Source organism: Alligator mississippiensis, chromosome 7 (assembly GCF_030867095.1).
Source record: "Alligator mississippiensis isolate rAllMis1 chromosome 7, rAllMis1, whole genome shotgun sequence".
Classification (NCBI taxonomy): domain Eukaryota; kingdom Metazoa; phylum Chordata; order Crocodylia; family Alligatoridae; genus Alligator; species Alligator mississippiensis.
In genome coordinates this window covers 57,342,640-57,361,226 of record NC_081830.1, presented here as the reverse complement: position 1 = coordinate 57,361,226, position 18,587 = coordinate 57,342,640, and the positions used below count along the sequence as shown (strand labels likewise).

Here is an 18,587-nt window from a genome sequence, read left to right as displayed (position 1 = left end):
TTTTTGAAATCACATAAGACCTCATGGGTCATAGGCTCAAAATTTCAGCTTCATTTTACATTTTCTTGACTGAGATGGCACATTTCTCTGGAGTGATTACCAGAAAAGAACAGTGGGAAACAGGAAAATTCAAAGGAGAAAAAAAAGACAGAAGGGTTGGCAAAAGAAGATAGTGGGAAAATAGAAATAGAGACTGTAAAATAAAGGAATGATAGAGGAAGAACAAAAAATGAATTAAAAATAATACAACATCAGGACATTATATTTTTCCCTTCTACAAAAAACTCAAAGCAGAGGGGAGTTAGGAAATAGGCTGTTTGGCCTTAGAAAATGACCAGTCAATGGTCCCTTGAGGTAAATGTGGCTCAGGAGGGTTGCAGACCAGGCAAGGGGCTGTTTTATGGCCATGAGGGAATGTGTCTGGAGGTGGGAACACTGGACTTAACTGCTCCCCCAGATCCTGCTGGCACCTAGATTCCTATGTAGAGGTTTTTTATTTGACTCACCTTTGTTAAATTCATTACTAGTAGTTTAAAAAGTCACTGGCAGCTCAGATCTGGTCCAAACTATAACCTGTGGAGCTTGTATAGAACCTGAATTAAAGGGAAACACTTATCTCCTCTATTTACTTTCTTTCCTTCTTTTTTATTATATTCCAATAGCAAGAGATGGTTTTGAAATATGAAAACATTTCTTTTGTGTAGCCCAAACACTGCAACATGCTAGGACCTAGAGAGCCTGAACATGAAAACTGACAAGAAATTGGCTATATAAAGTAAAACTAACTGGCTTGTTTTCATCATTTAATGAAAAGTACAAGCAGGCAATTGGCATGAATGCTGCAAAGTATATAGCCTTTGAATTGTTGTTTGTTTTTTTAATCTAAGGTTCAATGAGATCTATATCAGCTACCATCTCTTTTATGCAGTCTCAAAAGTTTGCTGTACAGATCTTATTGCTGCTTGGTGCCTAAAGATTAACATTGTTGTTCATTTTTTTCCTCGGTCTTTCTGAGAGCTGTAATAGTAAAACATAATCTTATTTACATATGACAGTAACTATTGAAAATGGAAAGATGGTCTATTAATTGTTTTATGCCATTTGTTCAGCATGTTATATGAATTTTAAATGATAGCATCCCTTAAATTACAAAAACAAAGCATCAAAAATAGAGTATAATTTTGCACACCAAAACAAGAATGTAGGTGAATAGAAGTTCATCAAGCCCCAGGCAGCATGAGATTTTTGCATCTCTATCTAAACCAAGTACAATGTAGGGATGCAATTATAACATTAAAAATAAGACAGGGCAGCTTTAAGAGAGAAACAGGAAGTTGTAACTAAAACCCAGCTGAATTCTGAGCTGGGGCAGTTTGCCGAGAGGCTGCAAATAAAGCAGATGTGTTTGTTGTGAACTTCAGTAGTGTCTAGACTTTTTTTTTACCAAAGTTGATTGAAGAAAGAAAGAAAGGAAGAAAGAAAGAAATCCCATAAGAGGAATGAAATGGAGAATTTAAAGAAATATATGTCAGTGAAAAATGAGGATCCGTTTTATCATCAGGGAGCTGTGGAGTTGCTGGTCTTTAACTTTTTGCTCATCCTTACAATATTAACAATTTGGTTATTTAAAAATCATCGATTCCGGTTCTTGCATGAAACAGGAGGAGCCATGGTGTATGGTAAGTATAAATTCAAGTCCTAGTTTACTGTTAAACTTGTTGCGTGTGTATAATTAGACACTTGAGCTCAAGTGCTGACAAAGCAAAGAAAATGTGCTGAATGAAATGTTACCAGCCCCTTGAAGTGCTCGGTAAAGTAATAGATGTTACTCATCCTCTCTCATGAAGCAGCTAGAGGCTGACTCATCAAGGTAGTAAATGTCATGAGCAGGTTATCCTCAGGATGTGCAAATAATAATGGACCTCCCAAGCAAACTGAATCTGATGACACTTTGGGAGTGTAGGAATATACTTCTTTCATAAAAATGAAATGCTAGGTTGAAAGAGATGTTTCATATTAACACTGTCCAGAGAGGTCACAGCAAGATTCATGTATGACCTTGTAGCATCTTTGTAGATTCATTCAGCTGTGATATAGTGCACTTTCCACCAGCTGAAGGTTGTTGGGTTGTTTTCCTTCTGTTGTAGAAAAACAGATTTTGAAAAATGCCCTTCTGACTCTCCCCAAATGCTTTCATTGTACTGTCACATCAGTTTCCCTGTCTAGTTGTAACCTAGTCTCATGTGGCTTTCCTATATTGTGTATACCATGCGTAGACACCTCTGTGTAGCCTGCTGCCATGAAGGTCTCTGTCAGTTTAACAGTGGGTATGATGGCGGGTGTGGGCTTGTAGTTATTTCTTTCTGACATTCTTTTCACTCTTGTGTCACTTGCAGAAAAAAATGCATGGTTTGCATTTCATTTTCCACAAAATGCATGTTCTAATGACATTACCAAAGCTGAGAAAGGGATACAAATCAGCATATTAAACATTGAGCATCTAGGTCCCAAACCATCCATCACTCTGGCTTTCTTATGTATGTCAGGATGCTGTCACATGCGTTAAAAAGGTGCAGCCCTAATCAGGTGGTGCTAAGGTTGTGCATTTTAAAAAAGTACTTGATTAACCTGAAAGGCAGAGGTAGTTAGCCATCTGTAAGGTGGCACCATGATGCCAGATGCACTATCCAGTATGGAACCCAGGGGAAAATATGGCCCCTAAATTTTAAGACCATTGAAGATTTCATTTTAGAAGGCTAGTAGCTAGTTGCATGTCAGAGAGATATTTTAAAGGCAGAGATAGTTACAGGTCATAGGAGGATTAGGCCATTATCCATTTAAAACTATCAGTAAAGCAAATGATCTCTGAAAAGTCACTGGCACGCAGGATTTGTCTTACTGCATCAGAAGCTTTTCTAGTGTAGTTCATTTCCTGCCTGAAGTGGTGCTTCAGAGGAAAGCAAACAAACAAGAGCCTCCCATATCAGGCCAATCGTGCAATTCTGATCACGTGGGTAAGGAAGATGAGTGATCGCTTCTTTCACACCTCCCCCTGCTTTCAATTTTGAAAAGATTATGTTTCATAATGTAACATTGTAAAGCATCCTGACAAAGAGAGGGAGGGAAAGGAACTTGTGACAGTATGCCCTATTTGTATCTTTAGTATCTGGAGTCTTTTTTCCCCATGTCACAGAGGTAAATATACCTCTAAAAAATCTGGAAATATTGAAGCATTATCTCTGCCTGACTGAAGGTAATAGTTCTCACTAATGTTATAAGGTCACTGATTCTGCCTCATATACATTGTACTTAACTAGATACTTGTCATGCCGTAGAAACCACTTGTAGCTGCTGATGATTATATGCAAAAAAAATGTTGTTTTTCTTTTAAAGTCTGATGCAAGAAACACAAAATACTTTACAATATTTTCATTTCCAACCTATAAAATATGACATTTTTCATATGACAACAGAAGAGACCCTTCTAGTGGTTTCTTTTCCTGCTTTTGTATGGTTTCCTGTAACAGTGTAGCTCAGGGATGTCAAACTCATCTAACCCTGTGGGCCAAATGAACAGTGCATAGTTGGTCCATAGTCTGGATCAGGCCCACTGACCAGCCCCCCCCATGCCAGATCCAGCATATGGGGCCAGCCTAGTGCAGGAACTATGTGCAGTACACATCCTGTACCGCCCAAGTGGGCACTGTATGCAGCATGCACTCTGGACTGGCTCAGTACTTGTGCTGCATGCAGCATATGTCCCAGACTAGTCCCACATAGGTGCCACATGCAGCATACGTGCAGAGTGCCCTGGACCAGCCCTGTGTGTGCACCATGTGCAGCACATCCCAGTCTGGCCCCACGTGGGCACCATATGCAATGCACATTCCAAAGCAGCCCCATACATCATGTGCAGCAGATAGAGCCAATCCAGTGCCCATCACATGCAGCATGTGGATCCACTCAAGACCACTTGATAGGGTTCCACAGGCCGTATCCAGCCTGCAGGCTCTATCTTTGACATCTCTGGTATAATAATACAATTTTATAAAACAAGTCAGCCCATTTTAGGATATCTGTCTTAGGGTGCTATACTGTTTGCTGCCTATCACTGTAGTTTCTGAGAGCCAACTTTTGATAATATTTTCAGTTCTAATGTTGCAAAATACCTGTCTTTTGCTTTGTACTTTGTGTAGCTGTTAATATCATTTAAAGAATATCCATTTTTGAGATCACTTGAATGTAATTGCCAGTTTAGGGCCCTGTACCTCTGCCTGGGTAGAGCTCTGTATTATTAATGAATTCCTGAACAAAAGACACATTCCTTCTGGTTGTAAATAAATTAGTCCATTTAGTCTTGCATTATTTATGACAGATGTAAGATAAGGGGATATGCCCATTCACATAGGGCGCAGACAGAAGTGACAATTTTTGTCTGATCTGGTCCCTGAAAGTGCTTTATAGCCATGACCAAACACAAATGCACAGCTGCAGAATGCTTTAAAAGGGTCTAATCTTGTGACAATCTGAACCCTCATGTAATGGCAATTCATTAACTTGTGTCTGCACACCCAGCTCTGGTCCCAGCACTGTTTTCAGAATGGGAGGTGGGGAAAGGAGGGGAGGGAACTGGTTCTGGAGGTTGCTCCCCAACTTTAGTGCAGGCTGGGGAAACCCCAGAATGGACCTCCCTCCTCTGCCTTCTCCCCATCCCATCCTAAGACAGCACGGGAGGCTGGGAGAGTGGGGCGGGGCTAGGAGGAAGAGGCTGCACAGATGCAGCCTTTCTCTAGATCAGCTCCAAATTGGAGCTCTATCTCCCCCCACCCCCACAACCCAAAAACTATCACCTGTTGGGTTGGGAGTATCGGTCTGACTCATGGCATTTTCTGTGACATGCCATGATTTAGATTGGGGAGCTGCACCTATGGTCTTATAAGCCTGAACGCCTTCCTACCCTTAGTAGTACCGAATACAGCTTTAGGGAAGCTTGGCAGTGTAGAATAGGTTTATGTAAAGGAAACTGGCCTTTCATAATCAAGACATCATGATAACTGGGATAAATCAATACCAGCTACTTAAAAGTGGCTCAGAGTGTTTTACACCCTCTTTGCCCCCACATAAAGCCCCATTTCTGAAGTTTGCTATATATTGGCACAGGTGTCATTGAATGCATTTCTTCTGAGTAATTTGATTAAATAGATGGACTCCAAGTAGAATCATTAGTATATTCTCTGGTTTGAGCTAGTGCTTAGTCAGAGTGTTGACTGATAAAATCTGCACTGGAGGATAAGCTTGTTTAACCCGAGAGTTTGGCTTTGCTGATCTTAGAGCTCTCTTTTAATGCTATCATTTGTAAGCAAGGGTTTGATCCTGTTTCCACTGAAGTAATTGGAAAAATTCCTGTTGACATCAATGGGAACATGATTGGGCTCTAACTGGGGTGGGATTTTGCCGAGAGACTCACAGTCTCACAACTGGGCTTAGCAGATTTGATTTCTATTGGTAAACATTGATAAACATTGATTTCACCTCACACAGAATGATGAAAACATGTTTTCATTGTTAATAATCAAAATTTATATAAAAGGGATATAAGAAAAATGATGGGATATAAGAAAATTATATGGGATTTCTTTGAGTCTGTCACTAAATTATGTCCTTTCTGTTTTCTCTCCAGACGTACTTCAAAAAGGAATTATGTGTAACTTCAGTGTTAGTCACTGAAGGAAAATGCTGTAGGTAAAAGGAACCTGGGAGACAAATGAAAGATATAATTGGATGCTGAGGCCTAGATTATTGGGGACTGATTTCTACTCCATGCTGAGTATTCTCAGGTTCAGCTTTGCAAAGTGAAACTGCATTAATGACTAACTCCATGCTCAACTGATAAGAAGTTACGATATGAATCTATATCATTTGAACCCTTGTGTTCAAAGCACAGCAACATGTTCTTTTTGTTAAAATGTGGATGATTTCTTGGTTCTACATATTTTCTGACTTGTCATAAAATTATTTATTTTGAACAGCTTCACTGCTGAAATCAATGGAAGATTAAGAGTTCTGACGATTGTATCAGGTAGTTGAGATGTGTTTTTGCCGGGGATCCAAGCATATTAAGCACATAGAACTGTTAAAGAATATTTCTAGGTTTAAATGTAGTGTCATGGAATATAGTAGCTTCAAGAGAAATGGAAAAATTTACAGTAGTTTGTCTATATTAGATGTATTCCGAATGCCCCGTTAGAACCTATTTCAAACACTTTTAGGCAGTAGATAAGAACAGCATAAGTGGAAAGTTAACGGAAGTCATACAGAATGTTTTCTAAGTTATTGTATCTTTTTTTGGCCTGTATTTAAAAAAAATGGGTGATTTCAATTAGAAACTGAATAGACCTGTAAGTTCTATGATAAAAGAGATATTAAACAATAATCTCTATAAAGCGGAAAGTTCACAGATAGTGTAATGATGTATAAACAAATATATTAAATATTCTTTTCTTCAATTTTATATTCCCTGTATTTTTAAATCAGATGGCTGGGTATATTTATTAAAGAACAATATGATTCCAACTTTTACGCTGACTCAGAAACAAGTTGTAGTAATATAGCAATAGTCTTTGATAGATCCTTTTATGGAGCACTCATTAGTTTTCTGAATCAAGGGACTTGAATCCATCCATACTTTGTTCAAATTTAAGACATCATAATGTTCCTTTGAGAGCTGCATAGAGCATAGGAACTCCATTAATGCTATGAGAATATTGATTGTCAGCATCTGCTGCACTTAATACCATTCATCTGCTGCATGTGCGCTACTGAATACTCACAAAAATGCCTACATTTTCTGCCCTAATGCTATTAAGTATCTGCATTATCCTGGTCTATATTGCTTTTGGGACTAGGATCCAAAGCAAGGGAACTAAGCAGCAGAAGCCAGTCTTGATCCAGTTGTGTCTCCCTTGATTTTTATATTTGTACAGCAACATTAACCATTGAGACCTTAAAAAACTTTGTTTAAAACACATATGCACCTGGGTTCCTTTACATATTGGAATACATTTCGGTCCTTAGTTGGCTGTGTCTACACATGTGCTTTAATGTACATTAGCCCATTTTTATACACATTAAAGTGTCACAAAAACATGCTCTTTAGCTAATGCACATTAAAATAGGCTAGCTCATAGTGGAGGTACTAAATTTAATGCACATTACCTAAAATGTATTAATGAATGTGTAGACGTGCCCAGTATCTACAAAACTGGAAGAACAAACTTTTGCCTCTACCCATAAAACTGTTTCAAAAGGTTGGTTGTGCCTGCTTTTGAAGATACCACGCCCTTCCAGGACACCATGTAATAGCTGCCCCCATGGCTTAAGCTGGGCACTTCTGTTTGAAAGCATATTTCAACAACAACATAAATTGCACTAGTATTACTAAGAATGAAGTTGTTTCCATACATTTAAATATCAAGCAATTCATAGTTTTTTTGGCAGCATATATTCTAAGAATCTCAAAATCTTTCAGCAGTCTGCCTAATTACAGCATAGAGACTATGAAAGCAAAATATAGAAACTACAAACTGACGACACAGTCTTCCAGTGCTGTCAAATCTTGTAATTTTTAGCAATTCTCAAAATATGTAATTTTTTTATATAAAATCCTGGTTTCTGGAAATAAGGTTAGAATTTTAGCTTTTTTTAAGTAGCTAAGAGGAAAATTAAAAAATATGACCCAGCCCCAGAAATTAGAGAGGAAAAAACCCCCAAATTTATTAATTTTAAAAATCTAATGATTTTGGGAGGCCTAACTCATGATTTTTGAGTATATAAGATTGACAACACTGAGCTCTCTCAGCTAAAATGTCTGCCATTTCCCTTTAGCCTTTGTATATGGAAGCGAGGCTACCTCTAGTAAAGATGGCCACAGTTTCTCATTTTTTTTCTACAGTAAAAGAGAGGGCTACCTTATGTACTAAAACAAAGCAGGGAGATATGTGGAGGTATGTCAGATACTGGGCAGGTATCTAAGTGTGGAAAGCAAGGCAAGATGGTGTAGGTATTAATATAAGGGATAAGGAAATTGTGGAGGTATGCAGGAGTACAGGGGTACTATATGGAGTAAATTATGAGAGGGCAAGGAAAGAGAAGATGAAGATGGGGCCAGGAGAATCAAGAGGGGTAAAAAAGCAGATAGTGGGAAGATCCACATTTCTGCATTTATATTTCAAAGTGAATGTTCAACCTGTAATGATACCTTGTGAGACTGATGGTTCTTCCTAAAGGTTAAATCACCTGAAGTCAGAACCAACTATCTAAAACTGTTTCCAACCAATACATAGTTTCCTGCAGTCTGACTTGTAATTTTTGTTGAACTCTTGAGGTGGCTACTGTTCTATATATATTTTATATTGGGATTTCGAATACCTACTTCATTTCTCCCATTCCCTTCACCTCACAAGACTTAGACTCATAGGCTATGGAAAAAAATTACACATGAAGCAGCATGAGTGATCAGAAACCAGATCAAATCTGTAACACAACATAAGTTCAATGTACATAAACCACTTTCGAAATGCCTGAAATGAGTTTAGGATAAACCTAGATGGATGTAGTATCAGACTTAACTGATTTAGGTTAAATTGTTTTTTTGAATTTCTGTTCCAAATACCCTCTAGATTCAAGTAATTCATAGTCCCCCCAGCCCCACAGCTTTACACCTCCCCTGACCAAACCAGCAGAGAGCCAGCCTCCTGCCTGGGGCAATGCAGCATGGCTGAGAGTCCTTCTAGCCACAGGGCAGGAGTGGCTCTGCAGCAGTCCCTGGCTGGCCTTTAGACCCCTGGCTTGACCCCTGGGGCATGAGCCAGCTGATTTCTGCCACTGGCCACTGTGCACTGGTGTGGTAGGCATGTGCTGGCTGCAGCAGTGAGTGCTGCAGAACCCCAGCTTGACCCCGGGCCTCTAGCAGCTGCTCTTTGGCCCCTAGGCATTGTGCCCACTCCAGTAGTCCCACAGGCCACTGGTCTGACCCTCTGGGCATCATGCCCCTCTGCTGTGGGTACATGTGTGGACCTGACAGCACCTGAAGTCACTGCCAGAGGCAGCACCAGCAATGAAAGCATCCCCAACCTCAGGGAACAGTAGCTCAGGCCCCAAATTGGGCAGCAGAGGAGACTGCCAACCTCCTTGCAGTCTGGGGTCAGGCTGAGGTCCACAGACAGCCTGCTCCCCTGGAGATTCCTAGCAGTGGGCAGACCCCTGCCATCCTAAGCCTGCCCCCTCCCCGGTGACCCCTGCCAGCCTGAGCCTGCCCCCCCTCTCCCCCACCCTAGAGAGACCTGGCAACCAGGCAGCTGCATCCAGAGCCTGCAGCTCCCCCTGCACATGTAGATACCTTCCCAGGGCTGCCTTACTGCACATAAATTACTGCACAGTAAGTCTAAATAGCATTAATTGCATGTGTAGATTAACCCATGCTTCACCAGATTCTAATAAAGCTATATAAATAGGTTCCTAAATTACATATATTAATATTATACCTGCAGACAAGGTTCCTTGGGTGAATTTGATATCTTTTATTAGACCAACCCAAATGGTTGGAGAATGGGTATTAAGCAAGCTTTCGGGTTCAAAAACCCTTTGTCAGGCTAAGGAAGCTTCAGCACTTGGTGTGTGCTCTTCCTGGATGGAATGACAAGTAAAGAAGCCAGGGGCTGGGCTGGGGAGTCGGTTGCCAGGCAGATGGATTTTTGATACATTACAATCTGCCTGGCAACTGACTCCCCAGCCCAGCCCAGCCCAGCTCCTGGCTTGTTTACTTGTCATTCCATCCAGGAAGAGCACACAGCAACTGCTGAAGCTTCCTTAGCCTGACAAAGGGTTTTTGAACCCGAAAGCTTGCTTAATAACCATTCTCCAACCATTTGGGTTGGTCTAATAAAAGATATCAGATTCACCCAAGGAATCTTGTCTGCCTATGTCCTTAGACCAACACGGCTACAACCTAAACCCCTGCAATATTATATCTGAGCATTCCCCAAGTGTTTATAGAGTTGTTCTCGAAGTACCTTCAGATGCTTCAGAGAGATTCTTACAACTGAGTCATAGGGTTTGTGACCAGACAAGCATCACACAGGAACTCAGTGACAAAAACTAAACCAAGTCACTGGGGACCTTAATCACAAGAGCATCCTTCTTTTCTTTCTTACTATTTTTTGTTGTTGTTTTATTTAGCATCATACATGAATACATCTCCTTACAGAAGGCAGAATATACTGCGGGGCCTCAAGAAGTGTGTAAATTATTTCCTCAGAAAATAAAAAATGAACTATATTAGTCACACAAGCACACATGCCCTGTTGGCCATATAGTATTTGAGCAACTAGGTTAGCAACAATATTAAAGTGACCTTGGTACCAAGATCACAGACATGGGGACAGTCCTGAGTGCCTGTAAAAATCAGATGGCCACTTCTGTGTTCTTCCAAATGTGTCCATTTTCATCTGAATACTTCATATACATCCATACAATACTGCACACAACATAGTCCAGTGTTAATGCTACTGATAAAGGAAACCCTCTATAGTAGGGGGTGGCTACATTAAGAAACAGGTGCTCTTTACCTCTCTTGGACAACAAACAATTTTGAATCAAGAACTTGCAATATATTAACATTTTGTCTTTTTTTTGTTTTTTAGGTCTCATAATGGGATTGATATTACGATATGCAACAAAACCATCAACATTTGAAAGTGGAACAGTCTATGAATGTGACAAGCTGAAATATGGCCCACCAACACTATTTGTTAATGTAACAAACCAAGTATATGAATATCAGTACAAAAGAGAAGTCAGCAAACACAACATCAATGCTCACCAAGGCAATGCAATGCTTCAAAAGGTAAGAGGAAGTGACTTTATCTTTGTATGCTTTAGAAAATCAGTGAGTTCCTGCTCCCCTGATTTACACCAGTGTGAAAAGAGAATATTCCCTATATATGATGTAAAATAGACACGTTAGTCCAACTTCAAGGTGATAAAGAAGGTAGATAAAGGCAAATGGATAATAAAAAGCAATAAAATATAGTAGATTAACCATTACCTAGCAGAAAAATAATTATTTATGTCAACTGTGCTGCTTTCCAAATAACTGAGTCATCTCCAATATATGACAATGACATCACCCACACATATGGACTCCATTTTGAGAAGATCTGGTTAAATCATTAGTAAGTAATGTATTCAATACATTTCCTCATATTAGTCATTAAATAAGCTATTTGCAAAGGCATATTTCCATAGTTTAGGCTGCATCCTTTGAAAGATTAAAATGTAATTCTCCATTTTAAAGTCTAAATTTCTCCTCCTTTGCAGCCCCCAACAAACTGGTGGGACTCCTTGCACGATTTGAGTGTAGCCACAGAGGGCTACACCCTGCACAGAAGGGACAGAGTAGGGAGAAAAGGTGGAGGGGTAGCTCTCTACCTGAGAGAGCAGCCCACCTCTCTGGAGGCTGGCATTGGCTCCAAGGATAAGCAGCTTAAAACCCTCTGGGTCAAGCTATGGGGGGGCGAGGTGAGAGAAACCTAACTGTAGGCATTTACTACAGGCTACCAAACCAAGGGGAGGAGCTGGATCTGGAGTTCTCTCAAGAACTGACAGAGGCTGCACATGCAAGGGACTTGGTTGTCATGGGTGACTTCAGTTATCCAGACATAGATTGGGAGGAACACTTGGCTAGGTCAGATCATTCACACAGTTCCTTGACTGTGATCGAGGAGCTATTCCTGACCCAGGAAGTGCAAGGGCCAACCAGAGGTAATGCTCTCCTAGACTTGTCTTGGCCAAAGGAGATCTGCTGTGTGACTTGAATATTGAGGGTAACCTGGGCAACAGCGACCATGAAATTATCAGGTTCACCATCCACCACAGGGTCACTAAATCAACCAGCAGAATTGAAGTCCTGGACTTAAAAAATGCTGACTTCGACAGGCTCAGAGCATTAGTAGAGGAGGTGTTGCAGGACCAGGAAGGGAAGGTGAATGGGGTGCACAAAGAGTGGTCATTGCTCAAGGATATGATCCTCAAAGCACAAAAGAAAACCATTCCTGCAAGAGAGGAAAGGCAGCAGAAGGCCTGGCAAGCCCTCCTGGCTTAATAAGGACATTGTGGTCCTCTAAAAAAAGAAAAAAAAGGTGTACGCACAGTGGAAGCTAGGGATAGACCTCAAGGAGGACTATACAACAGTGGCCAGCACTTGTAGGGAAATGATCAGGAAAGTGAAGGCAGAGACAGAGTTTAGATTAGCTGTCGGAGTCAAGAATAATAAGAAGTCTTTCTTTAGGTCCCGCACAAATGGAAGTGAGAGGCCCCTGCTAAACATCTCAGGACAGCTGGTAACTGATATTCAGGAAAAAGTGAAACTCCTGAATGCCCACTTTGCTTTTATATTTCACTGGACCATGGGGAATGTCAAGCAAAACAAGGCTCATAGGGGACATGCCAGGACTGACAGCCTCCCCACTCTGGATGCTGAGTGGTTGTAATACCAATTAGAAAAGCTAGACGTTTATAAGTCAGCAGGACCAGATGGACTCCATCCGAAAGCACTGAAGGAGCTGGCTGACGTCATCGCAGAACCCCTGGCAAAGCTCTTTCAGAATTTGTGGTGCACAGGGGAAATCCCTGATGACTGGAAGAGGGCCAACACTGTGCCCATCTTCAAGAAGGGGAAGAGGAAGGACCCAAGCAACTATAGGCCAATCAGCCTTACCTCCATCCCAGAGGAAATCCTGGAAAAGCTCATTAAATAGTCTATGTGCGATACGCTCGCAGAAGGTAAGATTCTAAATGACAGCCAGCATGGCTTTGTCACGGGTAGGTCTTGTCCTACCAATCTCATCTCCTTCTAGGATCAGGTCTCTTGCCACCTGGACACAAAAGACATGATAGACACTATATACCTAGACTTCTGAAAGGATTTTGATCTAGTATGCCATGATATCCTTGTGGGAAAACTGGAAGATTGCAGGTTCAACTGCTTGACAGCTCAGCGGGTGGAAAACTGGCTATAGGGTAGGACCCAAAGAGTTCTCATGAATGGATCTGTGTTGTCCTGGCATGAAGTGGCCAGTGGTGTCCCTCAGGGGTCCATGCTTGAATGGTGCTTTTCAACATAGTTTCATAGTTTCATAGTTTGTAGGGTCGGAAGGGATCTGAGCAGATCATCAAGTCCAACCCCCTGCAATGGCAGGAAAGAGTCCTGGGGTCAAACGACCCCAGCAAGGTGTTCGTCTAGCCTTCTCTTAAAGACCCCCAGGGTAGGAGCCAGCACCGCTTCTCTTGGAAGTTGGTTCCAGATCCTAGCTGCCCTGACAGTAAAGTAGCACCTCCTGATGTCTAGTCTGAATCTACCCACTGCCAGCTTGTGATGATTATTTCTAGGCATTCCTGGTAGTGCCTGGGGGAACAGGGACTCCAACAATGCCTGCTGGTCCCCCCTGACTAGTTTGTAACAGGCCACTAGATCCCCCCTCAGCCTTCTCTTGTGGAGGCTGAACAGGTTCAGGTCCCTTAGCCTCTCCTCATAGGGCATTCCCTGCTGACCCCTGATCATGCAAGTGGCCCTCCTCTGGACCCTCTCCATGCTGTCCACATCCCTCCTGAAGTGCAGCGCCCATACTGGACGCAGTGCTCCAACTGCGGCCTGACCGGTGTTGTATAGAGAGGGAGGATCACTTCCTTGGACCTGCTTGAGATGCATCTGTGGATGCACGACAAGGTGTGGTTGGGCTTCCTGACCGCATCCCCACACTGTCGGCCCATGTTCATTTTGGCATCAATAATGACTCCGAGATCCTTTTCTGCCTCTGCATTGATGAGAAGGGAGTTCCCCAGCCTGTAGGTATACTGCTGGTTCTTCCCCCCCCAGATGCAGTACCTTGCACTTGTCAGTGTTGAAACCCATCCTGGTCTCATCTGCCCACCCCTGTAACCTGTGCAGGTCCGATTGCAGCCTATTCCTCCCTTCTAGCGTGCCCACTTCTCCCCACATCTTAGTGTTGTCTGCAAATTTGAACAGGGTGCTTTTTACCCCCTCGTCCAAGTCGCTGATGAAGATGTTAAACAGTGCGGGCCCAAGGACCAAGCCCTGGGGAACCCCACTGCCCACATCCCTCCAAGTCAAATGAGACCCGTCCACCACCACTCTCTGGGTGCGGCCCTCCAGCCAGTTAGTGACCCATTTGACTATGTAGGTGTCAATGCTACAGTCCCCTAGTTTTTTAATGAGAATGGGGTGAGAGACAATGTCGAAGGCCTTCCTAAAGTCCAGAAATACTACGTCCACTGCTACCCCTGCATCTAAAGATTTCGTGACCCGGTCATAGAAGGCCACCAGGTTGGTCTGACAGGACCTGCCTCTAATGAACCCATTTTGGTTGCCCCTAAGCATAATCTCCCCTGCTGGCCCCTCGCAGACATGTGCCAGGATAATTCTCTCAAAAAGCTTACCCAGGATCAAGGTAAGATCTTTGTCAGTGATTTGGATGAGGGAGTGAAAAGCTCACTGGCCAAGTTTGCAGACAACACCAGGTTATGGGGCAGTGTGGTCACGTCAGAAGATAGGTTGCAGATACAGGCAGACCTAGACAGGCTTAAGAGTTGGGAAGACCAGAACCACATGAAGTTTAACACTTCCAAGTGTAAGGTGCTTCAGCGGAGGGCAAACAACCCTCAACATACATACAGGCTCGGTGGTGACAGCTTGACTTGCACCACGGCTAAAAGGGACCTAGGGGTAATAATCGACCATCGTATGAATATGAGCCATAGTGCAAGGCGATAGTCAGCAGGGCAGACACGCTGGCATGCATCAACTGATGCCTCTCATGTAGAACTAAGGAAGTAATACTCCTGCTGTACTCAGCACTGGTGAGACCGCAGTTGGAGTGCTGCATCCAGTTCTGGGTGCCGCACTTCAATAAGAATATGGAAAAACTTGAGAGGGTCCAGAAAAGAGCCACCCATATGATCAGGGACTTGCAAGGCAAGCCATATGAGGAAAGGCTGAGGGACCTGGGCCTTGTTAGCCTGAAGAAGAGAAGGTTGAGAGGGGACTTGATAGCGGCTTACCTTGATATCAGAGGAGTGCATCAGGAGCTCAGTGAACAACTGTTCACTAGCGCACCCCTGGGGAAGACCAGGACCACTGGATACAAATTCCTGGAAGGCCGCTTCAGGCTTAATACCAGGAAAAACTACTTCACAGTCAGGGTGTCCAGACTGTGGAATAAACTCCCTCCAGAGGTGGTGCAGTCACCTACCCTGGAGGTTTCAAGAGAAGACTGGACAGTCACCTCGCTGGGGTCACCTAACCCCAGTTGTCTTCCTGCCTAAAGCAGGGGGGCTGGACCCAATGATCTACAAGGTCCCTTCCAGCCCCTAACAGTCTATTAATCTATGAAACTCTGTTTTCTGTGCCTCTTTAAGTGAGCGAAAATGGCAAAACGGAACAAATGTGAGGACAGAGAAAATTAAAATTAACATTTTAATATTCTGTTTCTCATGTTAAAACAAGATATAAAACACACATGCACATGAAGACTCCAACCAGAACAGCACTTTCATTATTATACACTAGGGCTGTATGACTTCAAAACTCCTTGATGTAATTCAGCCTTCAAATTCACTTACCTGCATGTTATTATTACAAACATTTTTTAAAAGATGCAAGAGGCAAGTATACATTAGGGTGATTTCTTTTACTGAACTAACTGTATAGCTGGGATAGAGTTAGACAAGCTGTTGAATGTAAAATATTCATTTGAAAGCTTGTCCGACTCTATCCCAACTATCCAGTTAGTCCAATAAAACATCACCCTAAGAAATCCTTGCCACTCATAATTTCTGGACCATCATGGCTAACATTACTCTTACACTGCCAATCATCTAAAACACATACATATTGGCTGCATCTACATGAGACACTGACTGCATAGTTGTTTCTGTGAAGTCATTTAGTACTTGCATACACAAGTACTAAATGACTGTGCAGTAACATCCCCAAATGACTTTTTGGGGATGCTGACTGCACAGTAGCTCAGTACTGCTGTGCAGTAGCATTGTGTCATGCTTTGTGCCATGCAATGCTACTGCGCAGTAGTAACGAGCTACTGCACAGGCAGAGTTTCGAGTAGATGCAGCCATTGTGATATAAGGCCAGTTTATAGAAATCAATAGGATTAAAACTTTAATTTGAATTTCTTGCCTATGTGTATTTTCATTTAGTTATTACAAAACTGTTGGCTCTCTTAGGAAGAATTAAATCAACTGTGGGTTCTCAGAGCCGGCTCATGTGGAGACAGGGAAATACTGTGACACTCAGACCTATTCAGATTTTGCTGAGTCTTTAGGCTTTTCCTGCAAAAGGATTGCCTCTATGCTGCCAGAAAACACATCATAGAAGGCTAGAAAATCAAGGCCAGCTACATGGAGAGCTTTATAAAAAATGCTTGCACTGATCTAATTGTTTTGTGTGGAACCAAAATTCAGCATAAAAGTTTCTTAAATCTTTACAGCAGTTAGATTAGTCTGTACCTTGATTTATAAATATGTATGTTATGTCATAGAATTGTTTTGAATAATAAAATATACAATTAGAATTTCTGAAGCCTATGAAAAAAAGCTTTCATTTAATTTATTTACTGATTTAATTCCCAAATTAATGTGACATTTGAGACAGTCAGTTCATGGGAGTAAGTGATAAAAAGTTCTTTCTCCATTTTATTTTCCCTAAATTTACTACATCCCATTGTTTGCCAGCCAGTTCACATTAGTTTAATAATTCAAAGCAAGCAGAACAGTAAAAATTTTTGCTGAGTTCCCACTTCCTGTTTATCGAAGCAAGCTATCTGTTGGTAAGAAGACGGAAGTAATTTTGCAGTCAGGTCTTATTCCTATGAAGCTAAATAATTCATTGAGTACATCCTAGCTATAAAGAAAATGCACTTTATTTGAACAAAGGAGCTGGAAGCCATTGTGCTAATGACATGCTGTCTCTTCTAAAGATTTTAATATAATAGGGCCCTTAAACAGAACAGTGACTTACACAGGCTTATTAAAATAATGCTTTTTGTCCAGCAGTGCTGTGTGTTATGCAGGATTTTATTATCTGAGAGTTGTTTGAAACAAAGTTAAGGATGCAGAACACTTTTGTGCTAACTCTGTGTGCCTGAACCTGATGGAGAATGTAGGTATTCTACTCAGAATAAGAGATGAAAACTTTTGCTTTGTTTTTTTAAACTTATCTTCATTCTAACATCACTTTGAAAAATCATATTAATGGATGGCTTATTTTATACCCAACATATATATTGTTTTTGTCCCACATTTTTGTTAGAGAATGAATAAAGAACATGCTGTGAAGTGAAGAAAGCACTTTGAGCTCATGACACTTTTCCATTCTTATTAAATGTCTTTGTTCTTTACAATGGCAGTCAGAGAACAGAAGTGTTCCATATGGTGGCCAAAACTATGGTTAAATTCCCTGTTGTGTTCTGGCCTCTTTCCACTATACTCCAACCTTGCCACCCATCAGAGGGAGAATTCCGTTGATGTAAAGCTGGTTTCCCCAGCTTTTGTACCAACTATTCAGCCCACCTTTGTGTAAGGAGCCCAGTGAGAAGAAAGAGAAAGAGCATGAGGGGCTTCTTGAGGGCAGGACAACCGAGAGAACAATTATGCTCTGTCATTTTTTAGCTAATGTACATTCCTGTGGAGACTGCTACTGAGAGCTGGATGGCATAATATACAGCAGACTGTAATGCAGGCAAAAAACACACCTGGAGAATCAGGAAAAAAGTCTCCATTCTGTGCCAAGCAGATTTCTGTACAGGAAATAATCTGGCTGCATATCATTCAAGTCATGTGGTGGTAACCCAAAATCTGTTAAACCTGTTGGATATTCTGTCATACTGGATGCATCTACTCGAAACAGTAAGGGAATTTTGCAGTTGTATAAGTGCCTAAATGTGTGTCAGCGCTGAGAAAATGGCGGTGGTGTGCTTTTGAACTAAAACACATCAGAGGTGCTTTAGTTCAAAAGCACACCACCGCCATTTTCTGCACACTGCCATGCATTTTGCCACTTACACAATTGCACATGGCACAGTGCAGTTCACATCAGCTTGCATGTGGAGCAAACTCAAATTGAGTCTCCTTTGAAGTAGTGGACTTCTGGACAAAATGGTCTGGTTATAAATGCCCTAAAAGCGCAGTAGATCAATTCCATTACGCATTAGCACGTCATGGCAAAAGCCATGCTAATGCACTAATGTGCAGTAGAATTAGTATATTGCACATTAACATTACATAAAAAACATGTTCTGGTGCTACTGTGCACTAGCACTAGCGCTGATTACAGCACATTAAGTTTAGTTCCTGGTATTACAGGTAGCACTGATTGCAGCACATTAAGTTTACTACCTGTAATAGCAGGTACTAAACTTAATGTGCTGCAATTGCAGCGCATTAATACATGTGTAGATGTGCCCACTGAGTTTAAATGCTTTGTTTCTGTTGAACTC

The 18,587-nt window shown here is 41.7% G+C and overlaps 1 protein-coding gene across 1 annotated transcript in view; it reads left to right on the top strand.

The window, feature by feature from the left end:
• The first annotated feature begins 1,357 nt into the window (after positions 1-1,357).
• Positions 1,358-18,587, top strand: part of SLC9A9 (solute carrier family 9 member A9) — a 414,412-nt gene continuing 397,182 nt past the window's right edge. Inside the window, exons 1-2 of the mRNA XM_019491821.1 lie at positions 1,358-1,679; positions 10,701-10,903. Of these exons, the coding sequence (XP_019347366.1) occupies positions 1,505-1,679; positions 10,701-10,903 (378 nt within the window). The 5' untranslated portion in view covers positions 1,358-1,504. The remainder of the gene's footprint in view (positions 1,680-10,700; positions 10,904-18,587) is intronic.